The sequence below is a fragment of the Penicillium bovifimosum genome (genome assembly GCF_028826915.1).
Source record: "Penicillium bovifimosum strain IBT 22155 chromosome Unknown utg000005l_segment0_segment0, whole genome shotgun sequence".
NCBI lineage: Eukaryota > Fungi > Ascomycota > Eurotiomycetes > Eurotiales > Aspergillaceae > Penicillium > Penicillium bovifimosum.
The window spans coordinates 4118920-4142626 of NW_026622714.1; the positions used below are offsets into that span (position 1 = coordinate 4118920).

At 49.7% G+C, this 23707-nt stretch overlaps 10 protein-coding genes across 10 annotated transcripts; 6 read left to right on the forward strand and 4 right to left on the reverse strand.

The window, feature by feature from the left end:
* Nucleotides 1–60: 60 nt before the first annotated feature.
* Nucleotides 61–1507, reverse strand: N7515_006763 (cation efflux family protein family; the record flags this gene model as incomplete). The annotated part of the gene is made up of 2 exons (XM_056667507.1): nt 61–1131; nt 1199–1507. 2 exons carry the CDS (start codon nt 1505–1507, stop codon nt 61–63), a joined length of 1380 nt encoding a protein of 459 aa, XP_056521103.1.
* A 450-nt stretch (nt 1508–1957) lies between these two features.
* Nucleotides 1958–2548, forward strand: N7515_006764 (uncharacterized protein; the record flags this gene model as incomplete). Its single annotated transcript, XM_056667508.1, has 1 exon — nt 1958–2548. One exon carries the CDS (start codon nt 1958–1960, stop codon nt 2546–2548), a length of 591 nt encoding a protein of 196 aa, XP_056521104.1.
* Nucleotides 2549–2685: 137 nt separating this feature from the next.
* N7515_006765 (glutamine synthetase family protein) lies at nt 2686–4325 on the reverse strand (the record flags this gene model as incomplete). Its single annotated transcript, XM_056667509.1, has 5 exons — nt 2686–2716; nt 2768–3445; nt 3494–3546; nt 3597–3859; nt 3908–4325. The coding sequence occupies 5 exons, from the start codon at nt 4323–4325 to the stop codon at nt 2686–2688; spliced, it is 1443 nt and encodes a 480-aa protein (XP_056521105.1).
* Nucleotides 4326–4791: 466 nt separating this feature from the next.
* N7515_006766 (type 1 glutamine amidotransferase) lies at nt 4792–5666 on the forward strand (the record flags this gene model as incomplete). Its single annotated transcript, XM_056667510.1, has 3 exons — nt 4792–5032; nt 5086–5312; nt 5367–5666. 3 exons carry the CDS (start codon nt 4792–4794, stop codon nt 5664–5666), a joined length of 768 nt encoding a protein of 255 aa, XP_056521106.1.
* A 203-nt stretch (nt 5667–5869) lies between these two features.
* On the forward strand, nt 5870–7459 carry N7515_006767 (aldehyde dehydrogenase family protein; the record flags this gene model as incomplete). The annotated part of the gene is made up of 4 exons (XM_056667511.1): nt 5870–6271; nt 6331–6803; nt 6862–7285; nt 7346–7459. 4 exons carry the CDS (start codon nt 5870–5872, stop codon nt 7457–7459), a joined length of 1413 nt encoding a protein of 470 aa, XP_056521107.1.
* A 705-nt stretch (nt 7460–8164) lies between these two features.
* Nucleotides 8165–9121, forward strand: N7515_006768 (oxidoreductase, short-chain dehydrogenase/reductase family; the record flags this gene model as incomplete). The annotated part of the gene is made up of 3 exons (XM_056667512.1): nt 8165–8214; nt 8265–8813; nt 8881–9121. 3 exons carry the CDS (start codon nt 8165–8167, stop codon nt 9119–9121), a joined length of 840 nt encoding a protein of 279 aa, XP_056521108.1.
* Nucleotides 9122–9178: 57 nt separating this feature from the next.
* On the reverse strand, nt 9179–10856 carry N7515_006769 (Zn(II)2Cys6 transcription factor; the record flags this gene model as incomplete). Its single annotated transcript, XM_056667513.1, has 2 exons — nt 9179–10006; nt 10056–10856. The coding sequence occupies 2 exons, from the start codon at nt 10854–10856 to the stop codon at nt 9179–9181; spliced, it is 1629 nt and encodes a 542-aa protein (XP_056521109.1).
* Nucleotides 10857–13458: 2602 nt separating this feature from the next.
* Nucleotides 13459–18110, forward strand: N7515_006770 (NACHT and WD repeat domain-containing protein; the record flags this gene model as incomplete). The annotated part of the gene is made up of 3 exons (XM_056667514.1): nt 13459–13926; nt 13991–15973; nt 16026–18110. Coding segments are annotated over 3 exons (4536 nt in total), but the record flags the coding sequence as incomplete, so codon positions are not given.
* Nucleotides 18111–20078: 1968 nt separating this feature from the next.
* Nucleotides 20079–21802, reverse strand: N7515_006771 (uncharacterized protein; the record flags this gene model as incomplete). Its single annotated transcript, XM_056667515.1, has 8 exons — nt 20079–20234; nt 20283–20468; nt 20522–20735; nt 20789–20955; nt 21016–21294; nt 21366–21390; nt 21445–21526; nt 21583–21802. 8 exons carry the CDS (start codon nt 21800–21802, stop codon nt 20079–20081), a joined length of 1329 nt encoding a protein of 442 aa, XP_056521111.1.
* A 202-nt stretch (nt 21803–22004) lies between these two features.
* Nucleotides 22005–22882, forward strand: rpp1 (ribosomal P1 domain-containing protein; the record flags this gene model as incomplete). Its single annotated transcript, XM_056667516.1, has 5 exons — nt 22005–22033; nt 22079–22289; nt 22465–22542; nt 22648–22780; nt 22836–22882. The coding sequence occupies 5 exons, from the start codon at nt 22005–22007 to the stop codon at nt 22880–22882; spliced, it is 498 nt and encodes a 165-aa protein (XP_056521112.1).
* Between the last annotated feature and the right edge of the window lie 825 nt (nt 22883–23707).

Consider the following 23707-nt stretch of genomic DNA (forward strand, 5'->3'; position numbering starts at 1 on the left):
AGACATGTGCAAAACTGAGTCAACTAGACATCAGCCATTCAAAGAATAAATTCATAGAAATCATGTACGCTCAATCGTGAATTGAAGAGATACCTCCCATCTTTGGCCGCCTGTGCCATATCCACCACCCAACCTGTTACGAATCAGGCTGGATATCTTCTCCCGCAGCCGGATGAGATTCTCGTCTGACCCAGTCACTCGGAGCTTCAGATTGGCCATGCAAAGCCCATAGTGTACCTGCCAGAATCGAGCGTCATCAATGCCAAACACAGCAGGATCGGCTTCGATGTCCTTGATGACATCGGACACTCCCTGGCCGGAGTAGGACATGAGAAGCATGGAGCCCAGAGTCTTCACCAATCGCGTCCCCAGGAAGCACATGGAGAATGCAATGGTCCCCGACAAAAGCTTATCAAGCCAGTCATAGATGCGGATTGAAACCAGAGGCAAAAGCAACAGCAGCGTAGAGCAGGAGAGCGTGAGGAAGTGAGACGGGTTGCTCAACACCGATGGAAGGGATTGAATATATCCAAAGCGCATAGCCTTCCCAATGCGAGCATGGTTCTTGAGCCCAATTGCCGACACAAGCGTCGACGAAATAGCAAGGACGGCAGTCACATCCACTTCACCCAGGGAAACCCGGCCATGATCATGCGAGTGATGGGGCTCGTGGCCAGCCTTCTCCAGGAAGTGTTGCAGGTTGTGAGAGATAAGGTCCATTCCCATGAACAAGAGGAGGACGGCCATCGCAAACCCAGCTAGAACTTCTGCGCGTTCAAGGCCGAAGGGGTGGCGGATACTGGATCTTTTCCAGACTTCGAAATTCCCCAGTACATCAACTGCAACACATAGCAGAGCACCGAGTGAGTCGAATAGAATCAAATGTGATAATGCTGTCATAGCCAGAGACCCATGTGCGGTCCAGAGTGTATATGCCGCAACGAACATGTGGCAAAGACTCCACCAAAAGCGAGTCTTTTGATCCTTCGACATGCTAGATCTATACTCTTTGAATGTCGGTATCGGCAGGGAATTTGGAAGTGCAAGCGGTGCGCGCGGAGGAGGCTCGAGGAAGATCTGGTGCGAGATACTACTGTGCTTGTACTTGTGGCCCCGACGTTGTCCCATATTCTGAAATTGCGATAGATTAGCACTACAGCCAACGATAATCCTCCACCTTTTCGCTTGTCCAACTCACCGACTTGACTACTGGGCTCTTCGCCATCACGGTGGTACTGAAATTGAACGGCCCTGGGGCCTTGTCGCCCGTGGCATTATCAATTGGTGTCTCTGCATCTTCCGGTGAGGTTGCTAGGTTGAAAGATGATTTTGTGGGGCTAAGCGTGTCTCTGCTTTCGGCATCCATGACACCCTTTGGAAAGGCAGATCTCAATGGCGATAGGGCATCGCGATCGATGGGTATCCCTGAGCTGATATGGGCATGTTGATCATCCAGTGGCGGAGTGGGGGTGCGCGGCGGAATAGGGAGGGGAAGGTTCGAAGCCATCCTGGCTTTGCGAACAGCCTGTCAAATTAATTGACTATGTACACAGAAGTAGGATCTCGAGGGTGGCTATCAACCCCCCGGACGACCGGTGATTCTGCCGATCATCACGTGGGCGGCCTAGAACTTAAAAACCTTAGCGCATTCTTCTTATCTATGACCCGAATAGGAGGGGAGAAGGGGACCTTGTTCATGACCTACGGAGTGTGTACTGTGTATACCTTCACAACCCACGATCATGCTGGGGGGCTCAGAACTTTGCCCTTAGCAAATCTAATCTTTGGCTTTAGTGGCCTTGGCGTAGACATCCTTAGTATAACAAGGCAAACACCCCGGGACAAACACGTCCGGACTCAGAATTTCCCTTCCTCACACCCTCCTCCTTCGCGAAACCACCAAATCCGTTTGAAAACACTTGCATGGACTACACTCTATCCTAAACCAGTTGCGAATATGGAAGAACTCCATGGCAGACTTTCTATTTATCCAGACTGGGGATATGTCATCTATCGCACGACCTACTCTGCCGAATCAGATGCTTTTTTCCCGGACAGTATCAGGTTCATCGAGGCCTGTATTAAAGAGCAATTTGTAGACGTTGGCGCTGATCGTCCTCAAAACTATGTATCCGAAGATTGGCCTAAGTATCGATCGACAATTATGGAAGACCCTGCACAATTCCAAGGAGCATCTCTGGACAAAATTCGCACTCATTTTGAGACATGGGTGGATGCGCAAGGTAAGCGAGATAAATGGACCAAGTTTCGAATGTGCATTGTCATTGATGAAGAATCTCTACAAACGCTGAAAGGTGCAACTGTGGCGGAAATTGAAACAGAGAATTTCCATGAGCCCCTACGATATGTGAAGGTTCTTGAAGCATTCCCGGATATCGATCAGTATGATACTTTCCCCGGGTGGATGAAATGCTGGACATATGCGCTATGGACTCTCTGGGCGAATATGCAGGATGGCGACGACATGAAGATCCAACATGCATTCATCGAAGAGGATAACCCGTGGCCGGATGTTTATATGGGGTGAATTGAGAGTGCTGATCGGTCACTTTGAAAATGATCCTTACGGACGATCGTATGCTTCCGAGGAGCAGATGAAATGGAAGGCCCAAGCGAAACTGCATTAAATTGCTATGGAGCGAGCACTGTTAATACACAACTTCGTTACACAATCTCAATGTATCGTTTCAACTCCCTATAATCAGGTTAGCCATGTTGTCATAGACTTGATGACCATCAGACTCACCAATCGGTGACAGCCTCCCTCCAAAGACCCAATTCATGCTGTCGCGTCGCGGTGAAGAAGTCCACAAATTCAGAACTGAGGACTTCCCGCGCAATACTGCCAGGCGCCGAGAACCGATCCAAAGCCTTGTCCAGGGTATTCGGCAGAAGCTCCGGACGGTCTCCAGGCTTGCGTGCTGACATCGGCGGAACTTTGATCTCAAGCTTTTTCTGCACTCCCCTCCAGCCAGCGGCAAGAATGACACTCAAGGCATAGTGCGGATGAAGATCAGCTCCGGGGATGCGAACCTCGAATCTCGTGGCCCCAGCCTTGCAGACTGGCGGCGTGATAAGACGAATGGAAGCAATCCGGTCCTCGAGACCCCAGCTGATATGCACCGGTGCCCAGTAATTCTCAACGAGACGCTTATATGAGTTCACGGTGGGAGCAAATAAGGGCATGATATCTGGCAGAGCTTCAAGAAGCCCCGCAAGGAACTGACGGCCTGTATCTGAGAGATGGGCGATGTCTGACCATTGAGGGTTTGCCTCTGCTGTCTCTCTGGCAAATAGGTTATTCCCATCCTTGTCAGCCAGTGAGATGTGAATGTGTCCGGAGCTGCCTGGCATGCCTTGCATGGGCTTGGCCATAAAGCATGGTGTGATGCCGTGGTCAACTCCCAGTGATTTGGTCAAGAGTCTGTCGTCTTGTTAGCTGCGGGTAGCGATGGTGGCGTGTGAGACTCACTTGAACATTGCTACTTTGTCTGCCATCTCGCTAATTTCTGAAACTTTGAGAGCCTGTATAAGACATTAGAAGCGCTCTCAGTGACCAGAGGAAAGTGACATACTGCTTCATACACACCGGGCCCGCCCTCAGTATGCCATCCTTCGATGCCGCAGTTGATCTGAGCACTGGTATTGAAAATATCATAGAAATACTTCTTGTTGGCAACCGGTCGTGTTGAGCTATAGCAGAACATGCCAGCAGTGATTGGCCGTAGTGCACTGGGAGCATTCTTCTCCAAGAAGGTAGCAAGGTTGGGATGCTGGGATCCTGTACTGCCGTAACCATCTTCTGATGGAGTTTGGAAATTCATGAATTCGAGTTCAACTGTCTAACGTTATCGACGGCTCTTCATTTTTTGTTAGTGAGACTTACCTCCAGCTAAAGCATGAATTCCCTCCCCCTCAAGCTTATCACACAGACTCCTCAACATACTCCTCCCATCGGCTGAAACCGCACGTGTGTTGTCAAGGAATCGCACTAGGAAGAATGGGATATTCTCTTCCCATGGCAAACGGCGAAATGAGTTCAGATCGGGAATAGCCAGGAAGTCTGCGTATCCTGACTCTGGGGGAGCAACCCGTGCGTCCGTTGTCCATAGCATGTCGTGCATATCCCAGCCGAAGAGGGCAGAGCTGAACCCAAATCCTTTCTCGGCAATTCCAAGGAACTTCTCCTTTGCCATGACTTTTCCTCGAAGTACGCCATCGCTGTCGATACCGGCGACTTTGACCTTGATGTCCTCAGCGAGAAGCTTGGGGAGTGATTCAACAGTGATCATAGTGGTTATCATTCTCTCAGAAGCGTCGGTTGCAGTAGTATGGGTTGGCCTTCAAAAAACAAATAAACTTGCGCCCAATACTGTCCTACTGGCTGCAGCAGCTTTATACGATCGTGTGGATAGGGGCCCGTTCTGGATGCGGATTTAGCTTGTGGTCAACGTTAATCCCCAGGCCCCCAGTGGGAGATATTCCCGCGCGGTACAGAGGATAGCGCGCAGTCTGTTTCAGTTTACCTGCTGGATATGTCAAAAGTATGGCGCTTATCGACCGTCGGATATTCGCGCGGCGGAGTTGCTCCGCGGTCCGCGCTGTGGGGCCCTGCTTGGGGGTACAACAATGTCTGATGTATACAGCGCGCCTGGCCGCGCATGTTAATTGAGCAATTGGCACAAAATATGACAATTGAACTTGGTCGCATCGTTGAATTTATTTGATCATCTTGGTCAACGTGGATCTGAAGCGCAAGTAGTCCTCGAAATGACCGATATTCGCCTTCACATCGCCATCCTCGTGTGTGACACGCCTATTCAACCCGTTCTTCAAAATTATGGCGATTACTTTACGATGTTCCAAGACCTTCTGCGTCAAGGCTTCGAAGACCTGGATTTAACGGAGAAGAAGTCCGGGCGAATTGTGGTGGAGTTCAGTGAACACAACGCGGTAGACCGTGAATTTCCTGATTTGACAGAAGTTGACGCCTTGCTGTTAACTGGAAGCAGTATGTTATATACACTTCAGCTTCTCAAGCATACAACTAAATCTGCTTTCTAGAGCACGACGCCTGGGCCGATGATCAATGGATCCGCGATCTCACCAACAAAGTCCGGGAGACCGTCGTAACATACAAGAAACCGGTGGTTGGAGTCTGCTTCGGACACCAGATTCTGGCGCGGGCGCTTGGAGCACGAGTAGGCAGAAACGAGCTTGGATGGGAGGTCTCTGTCGAAAAGCTCACTCTGACCGAGGCCGGAAAGGAATTGTTTGGGAAGGATACACTGGTGAGTCAAGAGATTTCCATATAGACTCATTGAGGAGATTCTGACAGACTACAGAGCATCCAACAAATGCACCGAGATATTGTCTTCGATACTCCCCCAGATGGTTGCGTGAATCTCGCTGAAAGTCCGAGATGCGGAATTCAGGGCCTTTACTTGCCAAAGCGACTTCTGTCAGTGCAGGGGCACCCAGAGTACAATGAGGGAATTATGTCATGTTTGTTAAAAGCCAGACATGAGATTGGGATCTTTTCCGATGAGCTGTACAATGACGGTTCATCTCGAGTCGGTGATTCTCATGATGGGCGGTTGATAGCGAGGGTGATGGCGAGATTCATACTAGATGCGAAGAATTAGAGACTCATCCTAAGTATGGAATTAAAGTAGCATTCCAAGATATCCAAGAAAAAAATAGTAAATAAAGTCTAGCACCCGATAATGAACGGAGATATGAGTCGGATCTGCAACCGCGGCACCGGCTCCGCGCTATAAAACCCACCTCTCCCACCCTGGAGTAACCCACTCACACCCTCATCCGCACTGGTATACTAACGCACACCATGTCAAACCAAATTCGCACTATCTGCCCTTCAACGCACGCGGTCATCTTTGACCAGCCCGGAACTTCGCTCGAAGAAGCTGTCAAAGTCGCTGCGGCCTCAAAGCAAGCCTTTGAGTCCTACAGAACAACCTCCCTAGAGGATAGAAAAAGCATTGTGAAGCGAGCACTTGACATCATTGAGCATCGCCGCGATGAGCTAGCTAAGGAGCTCACGGCCCAAATGGGTCGACCCATCCGGTACTGCGCATCCGAAATCAACACCATGCGTGTTCGCGCCGAGTACCTGATGGACATCGCCGAAGAGAGCTTGTCCGATCTCCCTGGTAGACCCGAATCCGGATTCCGACGAATGGTCAAGCGAGTTCCCGTGGGACCGGTGCTTATTGCAGGTGCTTGGAACGTGAGTCAAGCAATTGTTCAAGATCTCTCCAGTTTGTCGCTTATTTACACTCTAACTAGTATCCTTACCTCACGACTGTCAATGCTCTTGTCCCAGCGCTTCTTGCTGGTAACAGTGTTATCCTGCGACCTTCGCCGCAAACACCACTGTTTGGAAATAGATTGCTCGATATATTCACCGAGGCAGGACTTCCACCCCAGGTTCTCCAGGTTATCCACATTGGAAATCTGGATGTTCTGGACCAAGTGGCACAGATTCCCGAGATCCAGTCCGTGTCATTTACAGGATCGACCGCAGGAGGTATTAGGCTCAGAGAGGCAACGGCCCGTCATATCAAGCCCGTTCACCTCGAGCTCGGCGGGAATGATCCCGCATATGTGCGTGCAGACGCGGACGTGAAACATGTCGCAGAGCAGCTTGTGGACGGAGCTGTTTTCAACTCGGGACAAAGTTGCTGCTCCGTTGAGCGGGTTTACGTGCATGAACGGATTTATGAGGACTTCGTTCGCGCTGTGCAGGAAGAGCTGAAATCGTGAGTTCCCAATTGGATATGCTCAAAATTAAAGATGGGCTTGTTAACGTTGAGACAGGTATAAACTCGGTGATCCGCTTGATCAAAACACAACAACCGGTCCTGTCATCTCATCGCAGGCTGTGGAGAAGATCAGCTCGCATGTCAAGGATGCACTTGCTAAAGGAGCTGTTGATGCTACGCCCTCAAATCCCACCTTCGATGTGGCTAGCAACCCTCAGACACAGAAAGGCAACTTTGTCGCTCCTGTCGTTTTGATCAATGTGAACCACACCATGGCTACCATGAAAGAGGAGACATTTGGTCCCGTGATGCCAATCATGAAGGTTTCTGGTGACGATGAAGCAGTTACGCTGATGAACGACAGTGACTACGGTCTGACTGCAAGCGTTTGGACAAAGGACATCACTCGCGGGGAAGAGTTGATTGATCGCATTGAAGCCGGTACTGTGTTTATCAATCGCTGCGACTATCCCAGCCCGGTAAGTTATTGCTCTTTCTCTAATAGAAATCGTTGTTGATACGAGGCTAACGAACATCAGGACCTTGCATGGACGGGCTGGAAGACATCGGGCTTGGGATGCACTCTTGGCCCACGGGGCTACGATGGATTCGTCAAGCTGAAGAGTTACCACATCAAGGATGGCTCATCGTGAGCACGTAGGTACAGACCTTTCTATAAGTAACTAGAGGGAATATACTATCTTGTTGTATGGCTTTAAACCACCACGTATCTTTCCCTCCAACTACGGGCTTATGTATTGATCATTTCTCCTTTAACTTTATGACCATGTTCCAGTCATAAACGTCAATAAAGAATCTTTGCATGTCTTCATACTGCCAATTGATCGTTCACCTCAAGATATCCCAAACTTTAGGTCATGGTATCCAACAGCCCCGTAACTAAGCCCCACCGGAGCGCGGTCCCGGACCGCGCTGTCTTAACCCCGAGACCCCGCCCAAGATGCCCCGTTCAGGCACTGTGGATTGGCTGGAGATTCCATCTGCTGATTTACCTAACAGCTACCCCTCATGCCCCGCAGCGACTTGAGCTCACCGTCGGATGGCGGCGTTGGAGCGCGATAGAGCTCAGAACTGAGACCGCGGGTGGATCGAGATAGACTAGGGAAAAAAAGGAGTCTGGCTCGTTGGCGTGTTTGATTCGGTCTATTTCATCATGTGAGGATAATGTGGGTTCGAAAATGGGGATTGGGAACTGCGTTATAAATTGACCATCAGGAGACTATCCGCTACAGATTTTGTTCCTCGTCATATTCAAACCCAAGTGTTGTAGTAAACAACTCGCTTCATCCTATCAATATCTCCCAAGGCTATTCTATCAAAGTATCGACAACATCACAATGGTCGGCCGTCTGGAAGGCAAGAACGCCATCGTCACCGGCGCAGCTGGGTAGCTATCTCCATCCCATCTATCATGGCAACACAACTAACAAATCCCAGCGGCATTGGCCTCGAAACCACAATTCTCATGCTCCGCGAAGGCGCCTCGGTCCTCATGGCCGACATCAGCGACGAAGGTCTCAGCAAAGCCCTATCCAAAGTGAACAGCATTGTCCCCGCTTCAGCCCGCACAGGGAAAGTCGAAACAAAAGCCGTCGACGTATCAAACGAATCCCAGGTCGAAGCAGCAGTGGCTCACCTCGATTCCTGGGGTGGTCTGGACATCATCTTCAACAATGCTGGAATCATGCATCCCAAGGACGGGGATTCAGAGGAGTGCCCCGAGGACATCTGGGACCGCACTATGAATATTAATGTCAAGGGTGTGTGGTACGGGTCGAAGCATGCCGTGCGCGCATTCCGGAGACATGGGAAGAAGCGTGCGAGTGTGATCAACACTGCTAGTATGGTTGCGTTGGTTGGGGCTGCGACGCCTCAGTTGGCGTACACCGCTAGCAAGGGTGCTGTGTTGGCGATGACGAGGGAGTTGGGTATTGTTCATGCCCGTGAGGGATTCCGATTCAACTCGCTTTGTCCCGCACCTCTCAAGTATGTATTCTCTTTGCTTTCCTACCCCTTTCTTGGCTAGCTTTTGACAGAACTGACATGCACATAGCACGCCTCTCTTGCAGGATTGGCTCGGTGATGACAAGGAGAAGCGCTTCCGTCGAGAGGTGCATTTCCCTACCGGACGCTTTGGCGAGGCGGTTGAGCAGGCCCATGCGGTCATCTTCCTTGCTAGCGACGAGAGCAGCTTTGTGAATGCCACTGACTTTGTCGTCGACGGTGGCCTGACAAAGGCATATGTTACGCCTGAGGGTCCGGCCACGGAGGCGCCAAAGAATTTGGCTGCATGAACAGATGGCCAATTCACTAATTTGTACATAATATAAGAAACAACATGACGATCAAGATCACGCAAATGAGATCCATATTTGGTTTTGCTGCATCGCACGACAGATGTTCCACGGTCCTGCATCAGAAGCAGGTAATTGCCACATTGCCTCGAGTAGAAGAAGTGTCCGATGCATATTTCCAAGGCCAAAAGTCTCGGTCATGGATATCAATCGTTTTCGTAGGCAATCTTGCTGTTCAGTATCAAGAAGGCACGAGCCCACCACAGCGATCGGCCAACAGAGTCCCGAATTGATTCGCGCACTGGGCGACAGCTCACCCAAGTATGACATGGCTTCTGTCACCCCAGTTTCCACTAAGCCTCTATACATCCCATCCCGACTGTATTGGAATCCCCCCAGTGACGTGTATAGATAGATTAGGATGGCCTGCTGGAAGATCAGCCCAGCCAAATGAACCTCCGGCCCGACACTGGGATAAGGCGACCAGCGCAAAACCTGGGCTTGGAGGGAGGCAAACATGGCAATATCATCGGCGGTCGGAATGACTGCCTGCGTATCATCCATACTCCACTGTCGACCGAGGTCGAAAATGCAAGGGATCAGCAGCAACAGTTCCAGCCAGCAACCGCAAAGATTCCCCACGTATTGGGTGCGAAGTAGTTCGCGCGACCGTTGCTCGAGATCCAGATTGAGGAAGAGCTGTCCGCTAAAGCGCGCATCTATTGAAATCATACTGACGGTCGCAGTATAGGTATAGTATTCGATGACGAAATCTTTCAAATCTCGTGGAACTGCAGAGTCGCTCTGGGCAAGCAACTTGACAAGCAGCGAGTTTGCGGCGGATAAGTGGTCGAATATTGTGCCGTTCATGTCACCCTTTGCTGTCTGTTCCTGTCAGATAATTGTAGAAGTTTTTGTTACTGAGATCATTTACCTCCGTAAAGCACATTAGAAGTGCCCCCACTAACAACATGAGAGGATTCGATTCCTTCCCATCGATAAAGTCCGTTACTCCCCGGCGAAAATGCTGGAGAGCCTTTGTATAGTGATTGTGGGCAATTGTGTCGGACTCATCCCGTGATCGGAATGCGCGGTGAGCAGCGCTTTGAGTGATGACAAGTTGTAATAATAAGTCACTAGAAAAGGCTAAAGGAACAATCTGCACAAGAAAAGGGTTGATAGGTGTTGATCCATTTGCCATACAGTCGGCTGTTGTAGCAAGGTAATGACTGAGAAGTTGATAAGACTCGGAGTCATAGCCAGGCAGGAGAGACAGGCTGCGGGGCAGCACATTTCCCGCCGAGAATGAGGCTACGAGGGCATCAGCGTTGACGGTGGACTGAGTAGCTGTTGACACTCGGCGCTGTGTACAGGGCTCAATATGCAGCAGAGAGTCTTCGGGATGGTCGTCAGCGGTCACGGATTGCCCGGCACTGGATGAGATTGACGGCTCCCGTTGCGTCAAGAGACCTTCTGGCATTGCCATTTCATCGAGCTGTTCGAGAGCTTCTGAAAAACTCGGTTGTCTTCCTTCTGTCGTAGATACTGGAGCATCCTGGTCATGATCAGGGCCCCTGCTGGCAGGTACGGGTGCGGGCCACCGGCAATCCAGCTCATTGCGCCGACAGCCAGCACATATCGGATGTGTCTCATCGCACTTCTTCTTGCGGCGTCTGCAGGTTAAGCAACCAGTTCTTACCCGGACTATTCGCTGCACACGTCGATCTGGCGGCATCTTTGACGTGATCTGAAGATCGCAAGAGGGCAACAATTTTAGGGGGATCCCGGTGCCGATCTTCTCCCAACTGGGTTGAAGATGATAAGAAAATGTGGGGTAATCAATATCTCTCGCCACCCGCCATGTGCTCCAATCCACGTGAAGCCTACATGTCGGGGCGAGGAACGTGGTAAATTGGTTATGAACCGGTCGGTCTGTAAAGGAAACTTCTGAGGAACAGGATCATGTACATGGAACCCAGTCTTAGCGTAGGACGTTCCCTTGCCCCATTGGAGGCCTAAGGCAGCCGGGCTCTGACCCCGCTGCCTCAGGCCTCTAGTCTAAGAACCTGTTAACTACCTGATATTGCTTTCCACCTATTCAGCAACCTGATGTTCATCTGGGTCCGTGCTCTAGCCCGGGTTCTACTACAATAATATCAAACTGTTGGAAGAAGCCTCGAGGCCATAAGGAGAAGGGGCCCGTCAACATGCCGCTTGAGATTATTCAGAATTCTTCATGAGCTGGAACCACGATCGCGAGATGCCGTAGCATTTTCGCAGACATCCTTCGCTGCTGAGCAATGCTACTACGCTCCATAATTTCAGTTCAAGAACACTAACGTGCGAAGCTTTAAAGTTCTCTATCTTGCTGCGGCAAGACGGTATTTGTTGTCTACTGCGTAGATGCCATGCTTGGCAAAACTTGGAACGCATCGGTCTGGAACATTATTCTTCCGGCTATTAGTATGCCAGGAAAGAGCCTGTACTGCGTATGGTACTTGATCCAGGCGGGATAAATACCTAGTCAGCGATCGGAAAAACTAGCGTAGGATTTCAGGTCAGAGATTTGATTGGAGGCCTCGTCAGATCGCTTCAATTGCGACTCTTCAAGGCCCAGAGCTACAATTCCTGGGAAATCTTGTCTCACTTGCCCCTTCGCTCATACAGCATCCAATCAACTTCAACACTATTAGTCTATTATTGCGCATGGAATGAGTTCCGCGGTTAGAGACTTAGAGATGGCTGGGAAGGCCCCACGGGATAAGACATGTGTGCAGTGTGCTCATGTAGGGCTACTGTAGGTAACCGTAGGTTTCGATGAGACTCGTACACCCCCACATAATTAGCGTTGGCGGCCCGGGTGGGTGGGGCGGGCCGGGCGGCGGGTAAAGTTGGGTTCAGAAAGTGATCTGGTCGATAATACAGGGGTCACATATGACCAGTCTCTTGTACCGAGGGTAGCTATTCACTTCCTTTTCTTAACAGGCTCAGGTAGTTACGGGACGCAGCCAGTTATTCAGTACGCCAATGAAAGTTATTGTACAAGTCGCGCGATCTTCGGATAAAACGCAACAGGGGCAATGCCGCAATGTGACGTGGCCATGCACGAGCTGTCAAGAATGGCCATAGGTACTTCACATCCCAGTACACGACGCAATTAGACAGAAAGGTGCGTGACAAAAAGACGCCACTCGGCCCAGGCACTCAGACATGGCATAGCTCTAGAAGGGCCTAATGAACATCGAGGGAAAAAGCCTTGCGGAAATCGTTCCATACAATGCAAGCTCATGCTGATAGATGAATAGAGATACTACACCCGTCGCTAACACTGAAAATAGCAAACAAAATAGAATCGGATTTATAGGCCATAGAAGGGCTAAGACACGAACGTCGAGTTCGACAGACTTTGCCAATGACGGAACGTAGTACATACATACTATAACGGGGCCATTATAGGCATAATCCAATTGTGTAAGTAAACGGACTGCAAGGGCACGGAAAGCCACGACGGTCTTGGCTAAATACTGGAGGCGGATAAGGCGGGAAAAACGTGGCACAGACATGACTACCTGCATAGAGTGACTGGATACGTCTACTAACTAGCCACTGGCGCTCCATGCCCAACAATCACACCTATCCATTTGTTTGCCCGCCTCACACAGAGCATGAAACATAACGCAGGCCTAGTGGGCCAGCCTGCAGGCGCTAACATTGCTGCGGCTGGACAAAAAGGCACTAACCAAAGCTAGCTGATCAACAGAGACCAATAATAACAATCAGTTATGCGCCATTAGCTTCTTTTCTTGTAAACAGCTAGGTCCATTTTGGCAATTTGGTCCAATCGTATGTAGTTGAGCGCACCCGGGTCAAATGAGTAAGTGATACATGGGACCGGAGATTCCATTTTCATTCGATTTGTGTTTGGACTCCTGCTTTGTGCTGGAGTCGGTGTGGAGCGGCAGAACGCCCACATGGTTTGCTATTTAGTCCCTCAGTTCGTAGGATAGAAATCCAACTCTCTTCGCTTCCTTCCTGGTCTCCATCTCAACAATTTGATCTCCATCAAAGTCACTTTGAAATTATATCTAGTTTCCCTATACCTCTCCTCCTTGTCATACAAAACCTTTGTCTGCATCTGCCTCGCCCGCCATATACGGAAGTTCACTCGTGTCACCACGTCTGAGCCAGTCACAGGGCAGCACTATATCCCTGCCTCTTGGTCGGAGGTTTACAGTCATCCCAAAAAGACACGGTTATACGAAAGAATGAGCAGTACAAGATTGAGGATCCGTCGACAATCCGAACATGCAAGAGACTGGATGAAACATCCTTTCAGATCTCGGAAGTTACGTACTCAAGACGCAACGGTCCAACAAGATGTCTCTGAGTTCAAAGATGTAACAACAAAATCTGAGAAAGCATGCGTGGATCAGGTGGTCGTTCTCAAAACCGAAGTGCAAGGCCTGTGGCAAGCTGCGTATGATCAGCTGGACGAAACCCAAAAGCATGTTCTTTCGACAGTAAATGTCCCTGGTAAATCCAACAGCAGTGGTACTCCACACGCAGGTACAGATGTTGTTGATGCAGTTGTCGAAAGGACCAAGGAACATTATAAAGAATACACATACACAAATAGGAGCCTGGAGATTGCCAAGTGGAATGGGAAGACCATAAACCTTCGTGAGGTTTCAAAGGATATTATCAGTGCTGCAATGTCCTTCAACGAAATCATCACCTCGTTTGTATCTGTCGACCCTACTCACTGTGCATCGAGCGCTTGGGCAATCGTGTCACTAGGACTGACGGTACGTCATTAGTCGCGATACTTGTGTATCAGATGAGCGAGGACTAATCATCCAACTAAAACAGATGGCGCGCAATTATCAAGACTCTCTAACCGCTCTGTTTGAATCTTCAGAGTATTTGGCCAAGACATTAGCTCGAGGCGCCTTTGTGGAAAGAGAATTCTATCTCGCTAGCGACTCCAAAAGGAGTCCTGAAGTGAGAAATGCCATAATTGGAATTTATAGAGCGATCTTGCTCTATACGGTAGATGTATGGAGTGCTCAGAATGCTGGCGAAGGAAGGAAGATAGTGGACTGTTTTTTACCGAAGACGGTTCAGTCACTCAAGGACTTTCAATCCTCTGTCGACCAACAGGAGCACACTCTGCAGTGGTACCTTGCTATGGATCACTACCTCAATTTCAAAAAAAAGGCTGAAGAAACGCTGTCTAAGATCGACGAAGTTCTGTTGTCTCTTCGAAAATTGGGAGACGACAGTGTCCTTTCGAAGCTAGTTAGCCTGGACGACGCTTGCTTTGACGCCTATCAGGAGAACGATGACGTATGGGATAAATCCGAAGGCAGGTGTCTACCCGATACCAGAATTGAGCTTCTTGAACAAGTCACGGAGTGGGCAACATCTCCTGAGGGCCAATGCGTCTTTTGGTTGCATGGAATGGCTGGCACCGGCAAGTCCACCATATCAAGGACAGTGGCCGCATCATTCAAAGAGAGCGGTATCCTCGGGGCAAGCTTTTTCTTCAAGAGAGATGCGGGCGATCGCGCGAAGGGAAAACGACTGTTTACCACCATTGCAAAGCAACTTGTGGCCAGTGAACCCCGATTGATACGCGGCATCGTAAGCGCGGTTCAGGATGACGGAAGCATCTCAGATAAGTCACTGAAAGTGCAATTCGAAAAGCTTTTGCAAGAGCCCCTTCTCGGCCTGAAACCGGATCAGTTCAGTGGAGGAGCCCGAACTTTGGTAATTGTCATTGACGCACTGGATGAGTGTGAACACGAAAAGGACATCAGAGATCTACTTCAGCTCCTACCACAAGTCACGCAGGCTGGGCCATTGCGGTTGCGGTTTTTCCTGACCAGCAGGCCTGACTTGACAGAAAACTATTTCAAGGAGTGGCAGGAAAAAGATCGCCGACATATGGCTCTGCACGAAATTCCTCTTGAGATTACGGCGGGTGACATAAAGATTTTCTTGATCAGCCGATTGAAGAAAATCCAAGAGGATAGGAGCCTTGAAACAACTTGGCCTGGAGAACACACTATCGATAAGCTTGTTGCGATATCAGTGCCTTTGTTCATCTTCGCAGCTACAATTTGCCGTTTTGTTGGGACGGGGCCATTTCCGCCTGATGAGCGCCTTGCTGAATTTTTGGAGGATATGGAGAAAACATCTAGCTCGACCATGCACCAAATATATTTGCCAATCTTGAAACAGCCTTTGAAAGAACTCACTCGGGAGAAGGACATGCAAGAGTTCATGCAAGCGTTCCATGACTTAATCGGAGTCATCGTTCTTCTTGCTGACCCGCTTTCGATAAGTGCACTGTCCAAGGTAACCGGCCTGGAGACGAGGTCTATCAAATATACACTGAGGCCTTTTCGCTCTGTTCTCAGTTTTTCACGTCAAGATCCACCTGATCAAGACGTGCCTGTCAAAATCCTGCATCTTTCATTTCGAGACTTTCTTCTCCATGCCGACAGTCCCTTTCGGGTTGAGGAACGAGAAGGACACAAGAAGCTAGTCCATCGATGCTTTCGCATCATGGGCTCCTTGAAACAGAACCTTTGTGATCTACCAAGCTATGGAATAACCCGGTCTGCTATCCAGAGTGAAACCATCAAGCAGTGCCTTCCACCAGAGCTGCAGTACGCCTGTCGCTATTGGGGACATCATCTCGAGCAAAGCAAGGACAGGAACGCCTACGGAAATGACGTTCGGTCATTTTTAGAGGAACATTTCCTTCACTGGCTGGAGGCAATGAGTTTAATGGGAGTCTTGAGCGAGTCAATTCATGCTTTGGATACGGTGCTGTCAATCTTTCAGGTGAGTCTCGGCATAAAAGATTCATGCGATCATTCATACTGAGTGATTTTAGGACCACCAGGATCCCAGACTGTCCGAACTACTACACGATGCAAAGCGTTTTACCTTGAAACATTTGCAAATGGCCGACGATGCTCCACTTCAACTGTACTGCTCCGCGCTGATATTCTCACCGACGGAGAGCATTATCAGGAGGAGATTTGAAGACAAACGACCCAAGGAGATACACATTCTTCCCCAAGTGGAACCGAGATGGAGTGCAGAGCTACGGACCCTCGAGGGCCACTCCGACCGGGTCTGGTCTGTGGCCTTCTCCCCAGATAACCAAATTGTGGCCTCAGGCTCAGATGATAAAACTGTCAAACTCTGGCATTCTCAGACGGGCGAAGAGATACGGACTCTCAAAGGCCATTCCTACCCGATTTATTCTATAGCTTTCTCGCCTGACAGCCAAATAGTAGCCTCGGGCTCAGAGGATGGCACCATCAAGCTTTGGGATACTACGACAGGCAAAGAGCTACGACACCTCAAAGGCCATTCCCGTTTCGTCCACTCGGTGGCCTTCTCCCCAGATAGTCAACTGCTGGCCTCGGGCTCGAGTGATGAAACTATCAAACTCTGGGATACTCAGACGGGTAGAAACGTACGGGTTCTCGAGGGCCATACTACATGGATCCGATCTGTGACATTCTCTCCAGACAGCCGAACAGTGGCCTCGTCCGGTAATTGGACTATCACGATATGGGATATTCAGACGGGCGAAGAGATACGGACCCTCGAAGGTCATTCCGGGGCGGTCCACTCTGTGGCCTTCTCCCCCGACAGCCGAATAATGGCCTCGGGCTCGGCTGATAAGACTGTCAAACTCTGGAATGCTCAGACGGGCGAAGAGATACGGACCCTCGAAGGCCATTCCTGGTCGGTCCATTCGGTGGCCTTCTCCCCAGACAGCCAGCTAGTGGCCTCAGGCTCGGATGATAAGACTGTCAAACTCTGGAATGCTCAGACGGGCGAAGAGATACGGACCCTCGAAGGCCATTCCTGGTCGGTCCATTCGGTGGCCTTCTCCCCAGACAATCAAATAGTGGTCTCAGGCTCGGCCGATAACAATATCAAGCTCTGGGATCCAAAGGCGGTCCAAGAGCCGCGGACCGTCAAAGGACATTCGGGTTACGTCAATTCTGTGGCTTTCTCCCCAGACAACAAATTAGTGGCCTCGGGCTCGGCTGATAACACTATCAAGCTCTGGGATGCTACAACTGGCAAAGAAATACGGACCCTTGAAGGCCATCTCTTTGGTGTCCGTTCTGTTGCCTTCTCGCCAGACAACAAATTAGTGGCCTCCTCAGGGTCTGACGATACTAACATTAAGCTTTGGGATGCTACAACGGGTAAGAAGATACGGACCCTCGAAGGCCATTCCCAGTTCGTCATTTCTGTGGCCTTCTCCCCAGATAGCCAGCTGCTGGCCTCGGGCTCGAATGATAAAACTATCAAGCTCTGGAATACTGAGACGGGCAGAGAGATACGGACCCTTGAAGGCCATTCCGGTCAGGTCCGTCATGTAGCCTTTTCTCCAGACAACCAAACAGTGGCCTCGGTCTCTTCCGATATATCTATCAAGGTCTGGGATACTACGACTGGCAAAGAGCTACGGGCTCTTAAAGGCCATCTTGATTTCGTCAACTCGGTCGCCTTCTCCCCAGATAGCCAGCTGCTGGCCTCGGGCTCGAATGATAAAACTATCAAGCTCTGGAATACTGAGACGGGCAGAGAGATACGGACCCTCGAAGGCCATTCCGGTTCGGTCGATCAGGTAGCCTTTTCCCCAGACAGCCAAATAGTGGCCTCGGGCTCTTCCGATTACACTATCAAGGTCTGGAATACTACGACTGGCAAGCAGCTACGGGCCCCTGATTACCATTCAGATTCAGATACGTCAGTCGCCGGTCAAACGTCATACAAGCCACACCCCCAAGTTACTATCACGAATGGGTGGGTCGCTTTTAGGAATGAAAAACTAATATGGCTTCCTTTTGAGTATCGCAAGTTCACATGTTCTGCTATGACAGATGACGCTCTTGTTCTTGGATATGCTGATGGGAGGGTTTTCATTATTGGTTGCCGCATATATTGACTCTTCATTGTACTTAGTGTATTCTTGACTGCTTTCTACTATCTATGCAATGATATGTACCTTTTTTGTGCGTTCTGGATGTTGTGGACTTTACATTGCTAGGTTGGTGTGATATCTAGGGACTAGTTAAATATGGTAAGGGAAATAATGTCCACTGGACCACAACAAAAACCAAGGTTCCTGTTCATGGCCTAGGGAGGCCTTATCCCAGTGTATCCCAGTCTGATATATGGCATAACTTAGTTAGTCCAGCCACTAACTAGTCCGTACCTATATGTAACCTGGTCAGTCCTTCGAGGATGCCTTGCGGCGTGACGATGAACAAGGTCATGGAACTGTGTAATGTGTATGGGTGTGTGTGTGTCTGTGTCTGTGCGTGTATTGCTGTTGCCGTTGATACAAACTCCTCATGCAGGCAATATCTCTGAGCCTATTAAGATTGAGTAGCTGCGTCTGCGTCTGCGTCCAGTTTCCTGTTGGTATGATGGCCATTGCGATTGCCGCCGAAGGGTTGGCTCGGGCTCCTAACCTTGGAATTAGGCAATGTTAAATGTACTATACAGTTCAGAGGTTCTTATCCGGACTATTCGCTGCACACGCTGATCTGGCGGCATCTTTGACGTGACTGAAGATCGTAAGAGGGCAACAAGTCTAGGGAGATTTCGATTTTCGATGCCGATCTTCTCCCAAATGGGTTGATGATAAGAAAATGTGGGGTAATCAAATCTCGCCAGTCGCCACCAGCCATGTCCGTGCTTCACCGGAAGATATCATGAGTTGAATTTACACAGTAAAGAAAATAGCAGAATGTGCCGGTTCAATTTGCGGCTATTGGTCAATGTAAAAGATCACGGTGAGGCAAAGCCAACCAAGCCAACCCGCGAACCCCCCGGATCATGGACACCCCATTGCAAGGCCGGGCAGCGAGAGGACGGCAATTTTCTCAAACAGTCCATCTTCAATATAATTCCCATGCATGGCGATAGGTATACATAATACACTCGAGAGGACGACCAGGGACCAAAATCAGAATGATTATCACCAAACCTGAAACTAAAGGTATCAACATCCATAGGTTAGGTCACAACAGTCCAAAGCGCACAAAAAGAGCACATATAGGTTATTGAATATATAATAGAAATGGTCAAGAATAGGTACACTAACCTGAAAGTACAACGAAGGGTCAATATGTGCAGCAACCAATAATGACCTAAAAACCCTCCCATCGGCATATCCAAGGACAAGAGTGTTATCCGTCATAGCACAACTGTTGAACTTGCGATACTCAAGAGGAAGCCATATTAGGTTCTCATTGCCAAAGAAGACCCAAAACGAACGGCCTTCTAGAACCCGTATGTTTCTACCCGTCTGAGTATCCCAGAGTTTGATGGTTTTATCACTCGAGCCCGAGGCCAGCAGTTGACCATCTGGGGAGAAGGCCACCGAATAGACGAGATGGGAATGTCCTTCGAGGTGCCGTGGCTCTTTTCCTGTCGTAGTATCCCAAAGCTTGATGGTGCTATCAGCTGAGCCCGAGGCTACTATTCGGCTGTCTGAGGAGAAGGCTATATAGACACCTCACACTTAGGGCTTCACCCAGCTGGGCGTCTTTTCACCATCAGAAGCCAGAAGCCATCTGGACTAACCTTGGAATTAGGCAGACAGTAACATAAGGTTCCTTGACTGTGGGATTTCTTAAAGCTCGAGTAAACCACCAGAAGACACCAAAGTACACCTAATCCCAGGATGGGTGCCAATGTCATATGGCCATCTCAAACGCCTATTATAACATAAACACTGGGAGGTAACTAGAACATAAGTCCGATCATAGAATCGAGGACTAATGTATGCGAATACCCCATGGCCAGATGTTAGAAGGATTGGCGCAAATGCACAAAGATCAGGGTAAACATAACACATGGGTTGGAAAAAAAGAAAGAAAGAAATGGTCTACTCGAATGAAATGTTTCAAGACTCTGTATCCTCGTCAACCACTGCGGCACGCAGTTCCCAGACCAAATCGTAGCATTCAGCCAGCAGATTGTTGACACTGCCCTGGCCCTCTGGGATATCTGGACCGACGTAGAATTTCCCATCAACTCGCATGTTGTCAATGGAATTGAGCTGTCTCAGTCAGCTTCTATGCGAGGAAGTTTGTGGAGGGAAATATACCTTCATGCTGTATGGGTAGAGTTCGCGAGAATTTGCGACACCTCCTGACTCCTTCACTTCAATCAAGCATCGGCGAAGCGTTTGGAGTTGATTGTAAACGGGAAGAAGAGCTTCTGAGACAGGTTCTGATGAGATCAAAAGTGCGTAAATGTATGCATAACTGCGGCGAATGAGGTATAGCAGAGTCTAGGCGCATATTAGCTTGGTTCACCAGATGATACCCCACAAAGAATTCTTACTCGCTGCGCATGCAGGTCTGCTGGTTGACCCCCGGCATCGACAAAGTTTCCATTAATCCGTGCCTCGTCGAGTCGATCTAACTTCCGTTGATACCCAAAGAGGTCGGTCTCGCGCAGCGACCAAGCTTGTGTTACAGACAAACGATCCAGTTGATTGCGAATCTCCAACAGTCGTTCATATTGTTCACGGAATCGCTCGTCGATTTTGCCCTCTCTGTATTCAGATCAGCACACATCCAGTCGCCCCATTGATGGGGCAGAACCTACCGCTCAAGGACAAGGTCGGTCCACCGCCAACATCTGTGAATCAAAGACTTGACATCCTCCTGTCCTGCAAGAATATTCCCCTCCGCATCCACGAAGTTACCATCCTTCTGTGTCTTTTCAATCTTCTTCAGTTGCTCCCGGAGGCCATTGACTTCCGAGGCCGAGAACTATAAACGATGCGGGATTAGTTGGGCATGACCAGACTTCATGAGTTCCATATTGCAAACCTTTGATCGAGTGTTCACGGCGGATGTTGATCGCAAAATCGAGACCAGTGTCTCGTGTGTCTGCGCCAATGGAGGGGCCAACCCTGCAAGACCTTTCTGCAATTTCACCAGTAACTGTTCACATTGTTCCAGTCGACTCTCTAAGAGCGTGAGAAGCGCCGGTGAGTAGGTATCACGGCCACGCTCAAGGGTTGCCCGTGTAGACTCTAATGTTTTGGTGATTGAGTTCAAATCTTTCGAGCTGTAGAATCCAGCCTCTTCAAGGTGGTCGAGTAAGCGCTGCAGAGAAGAGTCAGTGATCGATCGCAAAGCTAGCACAACTAGCTTCAGGCAAACTAGAGGTGTAATACCTGGATAGTTGTTGCCAGAGAGTAGCTGATAAAACGTCAGTCCAGGTCAAATGATGGAGGGGCAAATGTATTGTCTCACACTGCGGGAGCTTCGTTATTCCTTCCAACTGTCAAAAATAGCAAAGATATCAACTGGAAGCAGTCATCCAAAACATAATCCACTGCCGTCGAATGTCAGTCATCTCCAAGTGCAGCGCGCTATCTACTCTAGACTCACAGCGATTATGTGCCGAGCGTCGCTCTTGCCCTTTGCGTGCTACATTGAGCTTCTCCACTTCTTCGATCACTTCTTCGTAAAGCGGTAGAACATCGCGGGACTTGACGTATGAAGACTTGTCCTGTTTGATGAGGAGCAAGGCGTCGCGGGTTCGGAGCAGTCGTTCGAGGATGGGCTGCTCCCGCGGGTCCAGCGGGACCGGGATAGCGGGGGACTCCATGGTCAGGGTACGATGATATAAGAAGGTTCGGAATAGGACAGGTCAAATCGAGGGGAGTCAAAGAAATGAGTTAATTTGGTGATCAAGAGAAACGCGAACGATCATGCGGTTTAACCCCACCGGAAAGTGATGTCAGTCAATGGATTGATTGATAGCGAGATACTGCAGCACGGGCCCGCTCCAAATCCCAAATAGGAATATTATGTCATCCGGGACTAGCTCCGTTTACGGGTTAGCGGGAAGTCACGAGAAGGGGAAATGACTAGTCCCGATTAGTCCAAGCCCTAAGCGAGGGCTTTTTCCCACACACGGCGCGTTTGCCCTGTTCGGGTGTCTATCATTGGCGTTCTCCTCTCTTCTTCTTTCCCATCCGCAACTCTCTTCAAGACACCCAGTCCGGTCAACACCACCCGTCGACATGTCTACCGCCGAGCTCGCCTGCTCTTACGCCGCCCTCATCTTGGCCGATGACGGCCTTGAGGTTTCCGTACGTATCGAAATTCCTTCGTCTTCGTCACTTGTGGAAATTTGAAGATCGCACTTGAAGATTGATCTTCTGTGCGCACCTGAGTTTTTTTGGGAGGAATGCGAAGCAGCGGCACATCCACATACATTCAAGAACTATTGTGCGAAATTTGTGACTGACCTTAATCTTCATATAGGCCGACAAGATCCAGACCATCCTCGGTGCCGCCAAGATCCAGGAGGTTGAGCCCATCTGGGCCTCCATCTTCGCCCGGGTAAATACCTAACCCTATCCTACCACCTATGCCGATATCGAATCGACCCAAATTGTCGCGCGCGACATCTTCAATATCCGAAAACTAACCCATTCTCAACTACAGGCCCTCGAGGGTAAGGACATCAAGGAGCTCCTGACCAACGTCGGTTCCGCTGGCCCCGCTTCCGCTGCCCCCGCCGGTGCTGCCGCTGGTGCCGCCGCTCCCGCTGAGGAGAAGGCTGAGGAGAAGGAGGAGGGTAAGTGTTGCCTTGATATATTGTTTGTGACAACCAATACTAATCCTCGCCGCAGATAAGGAGGAGTCCGATGAGGACATGGGCTTCGGTCTCTTCGACTAAGCGTCTTATCTCCATACCGAATTTGAACTCGTTTCCTTTTTTCTCTCTCCCGCACCTCTTTTCCTACTGCCGCATTGCGGTTCCCTCGACGATTCTTCATTGTACTCGATACTCCACGACCCCCGCTACGACCTAGAACCCGGGGAAGAAAAAAAGAAAATTAGCAAAATTCAAACGGACAAGGACATTCAATGGAGACTGGGTGCTCGGTGTACCTCTGCGGCACAATGTGACCCGAGGTAGATTCGATCGGATACTGCTGCGACTCCGAAACTTCTGTTGCTTCCTGGACTATAGGGGAATTGAAGAAAGACGTTTGGCCCACTTCTTGATCTGTCATGGTCAGGGTTCTGCCTTGGTCTGGCGAGTAGATGTATCCGTTTTCTCGCCCTCTACGTGGGTCAACTAGTTTAGGTTGCTCGGTTCTCATGTTGTTTCCGTCATGCGACCACGAACCAACGAATGCCGTCTGATTAACAATGTGGTTCACGTAGGTTATGTGACGTAGTGATGTAGGACAGTAGGGCTGATCGCCGGCGCTGATCTCGATCTTGATGTTACCAAATCCCGGGCTAGTAACCACCTCTCGTTGATTGCCAGCTTATACATAGCTGTTCTCGACAGTGTTGTTCCTTAGCTATCACCGGATCAATATCTGTGAAGCTTACGTGCATGATTTATTTATTTATTATTCTTACACTGGTTAGACGGTTCATCGCCTCGCCCCTGTGGGCAAGCAGTCCCTCCTCGGTTCGAATTACGTGCATGATTATCAGGCTTATCTGAGATACATCGCTGCCATTCACAGCCATGCTGGTGTCGTTC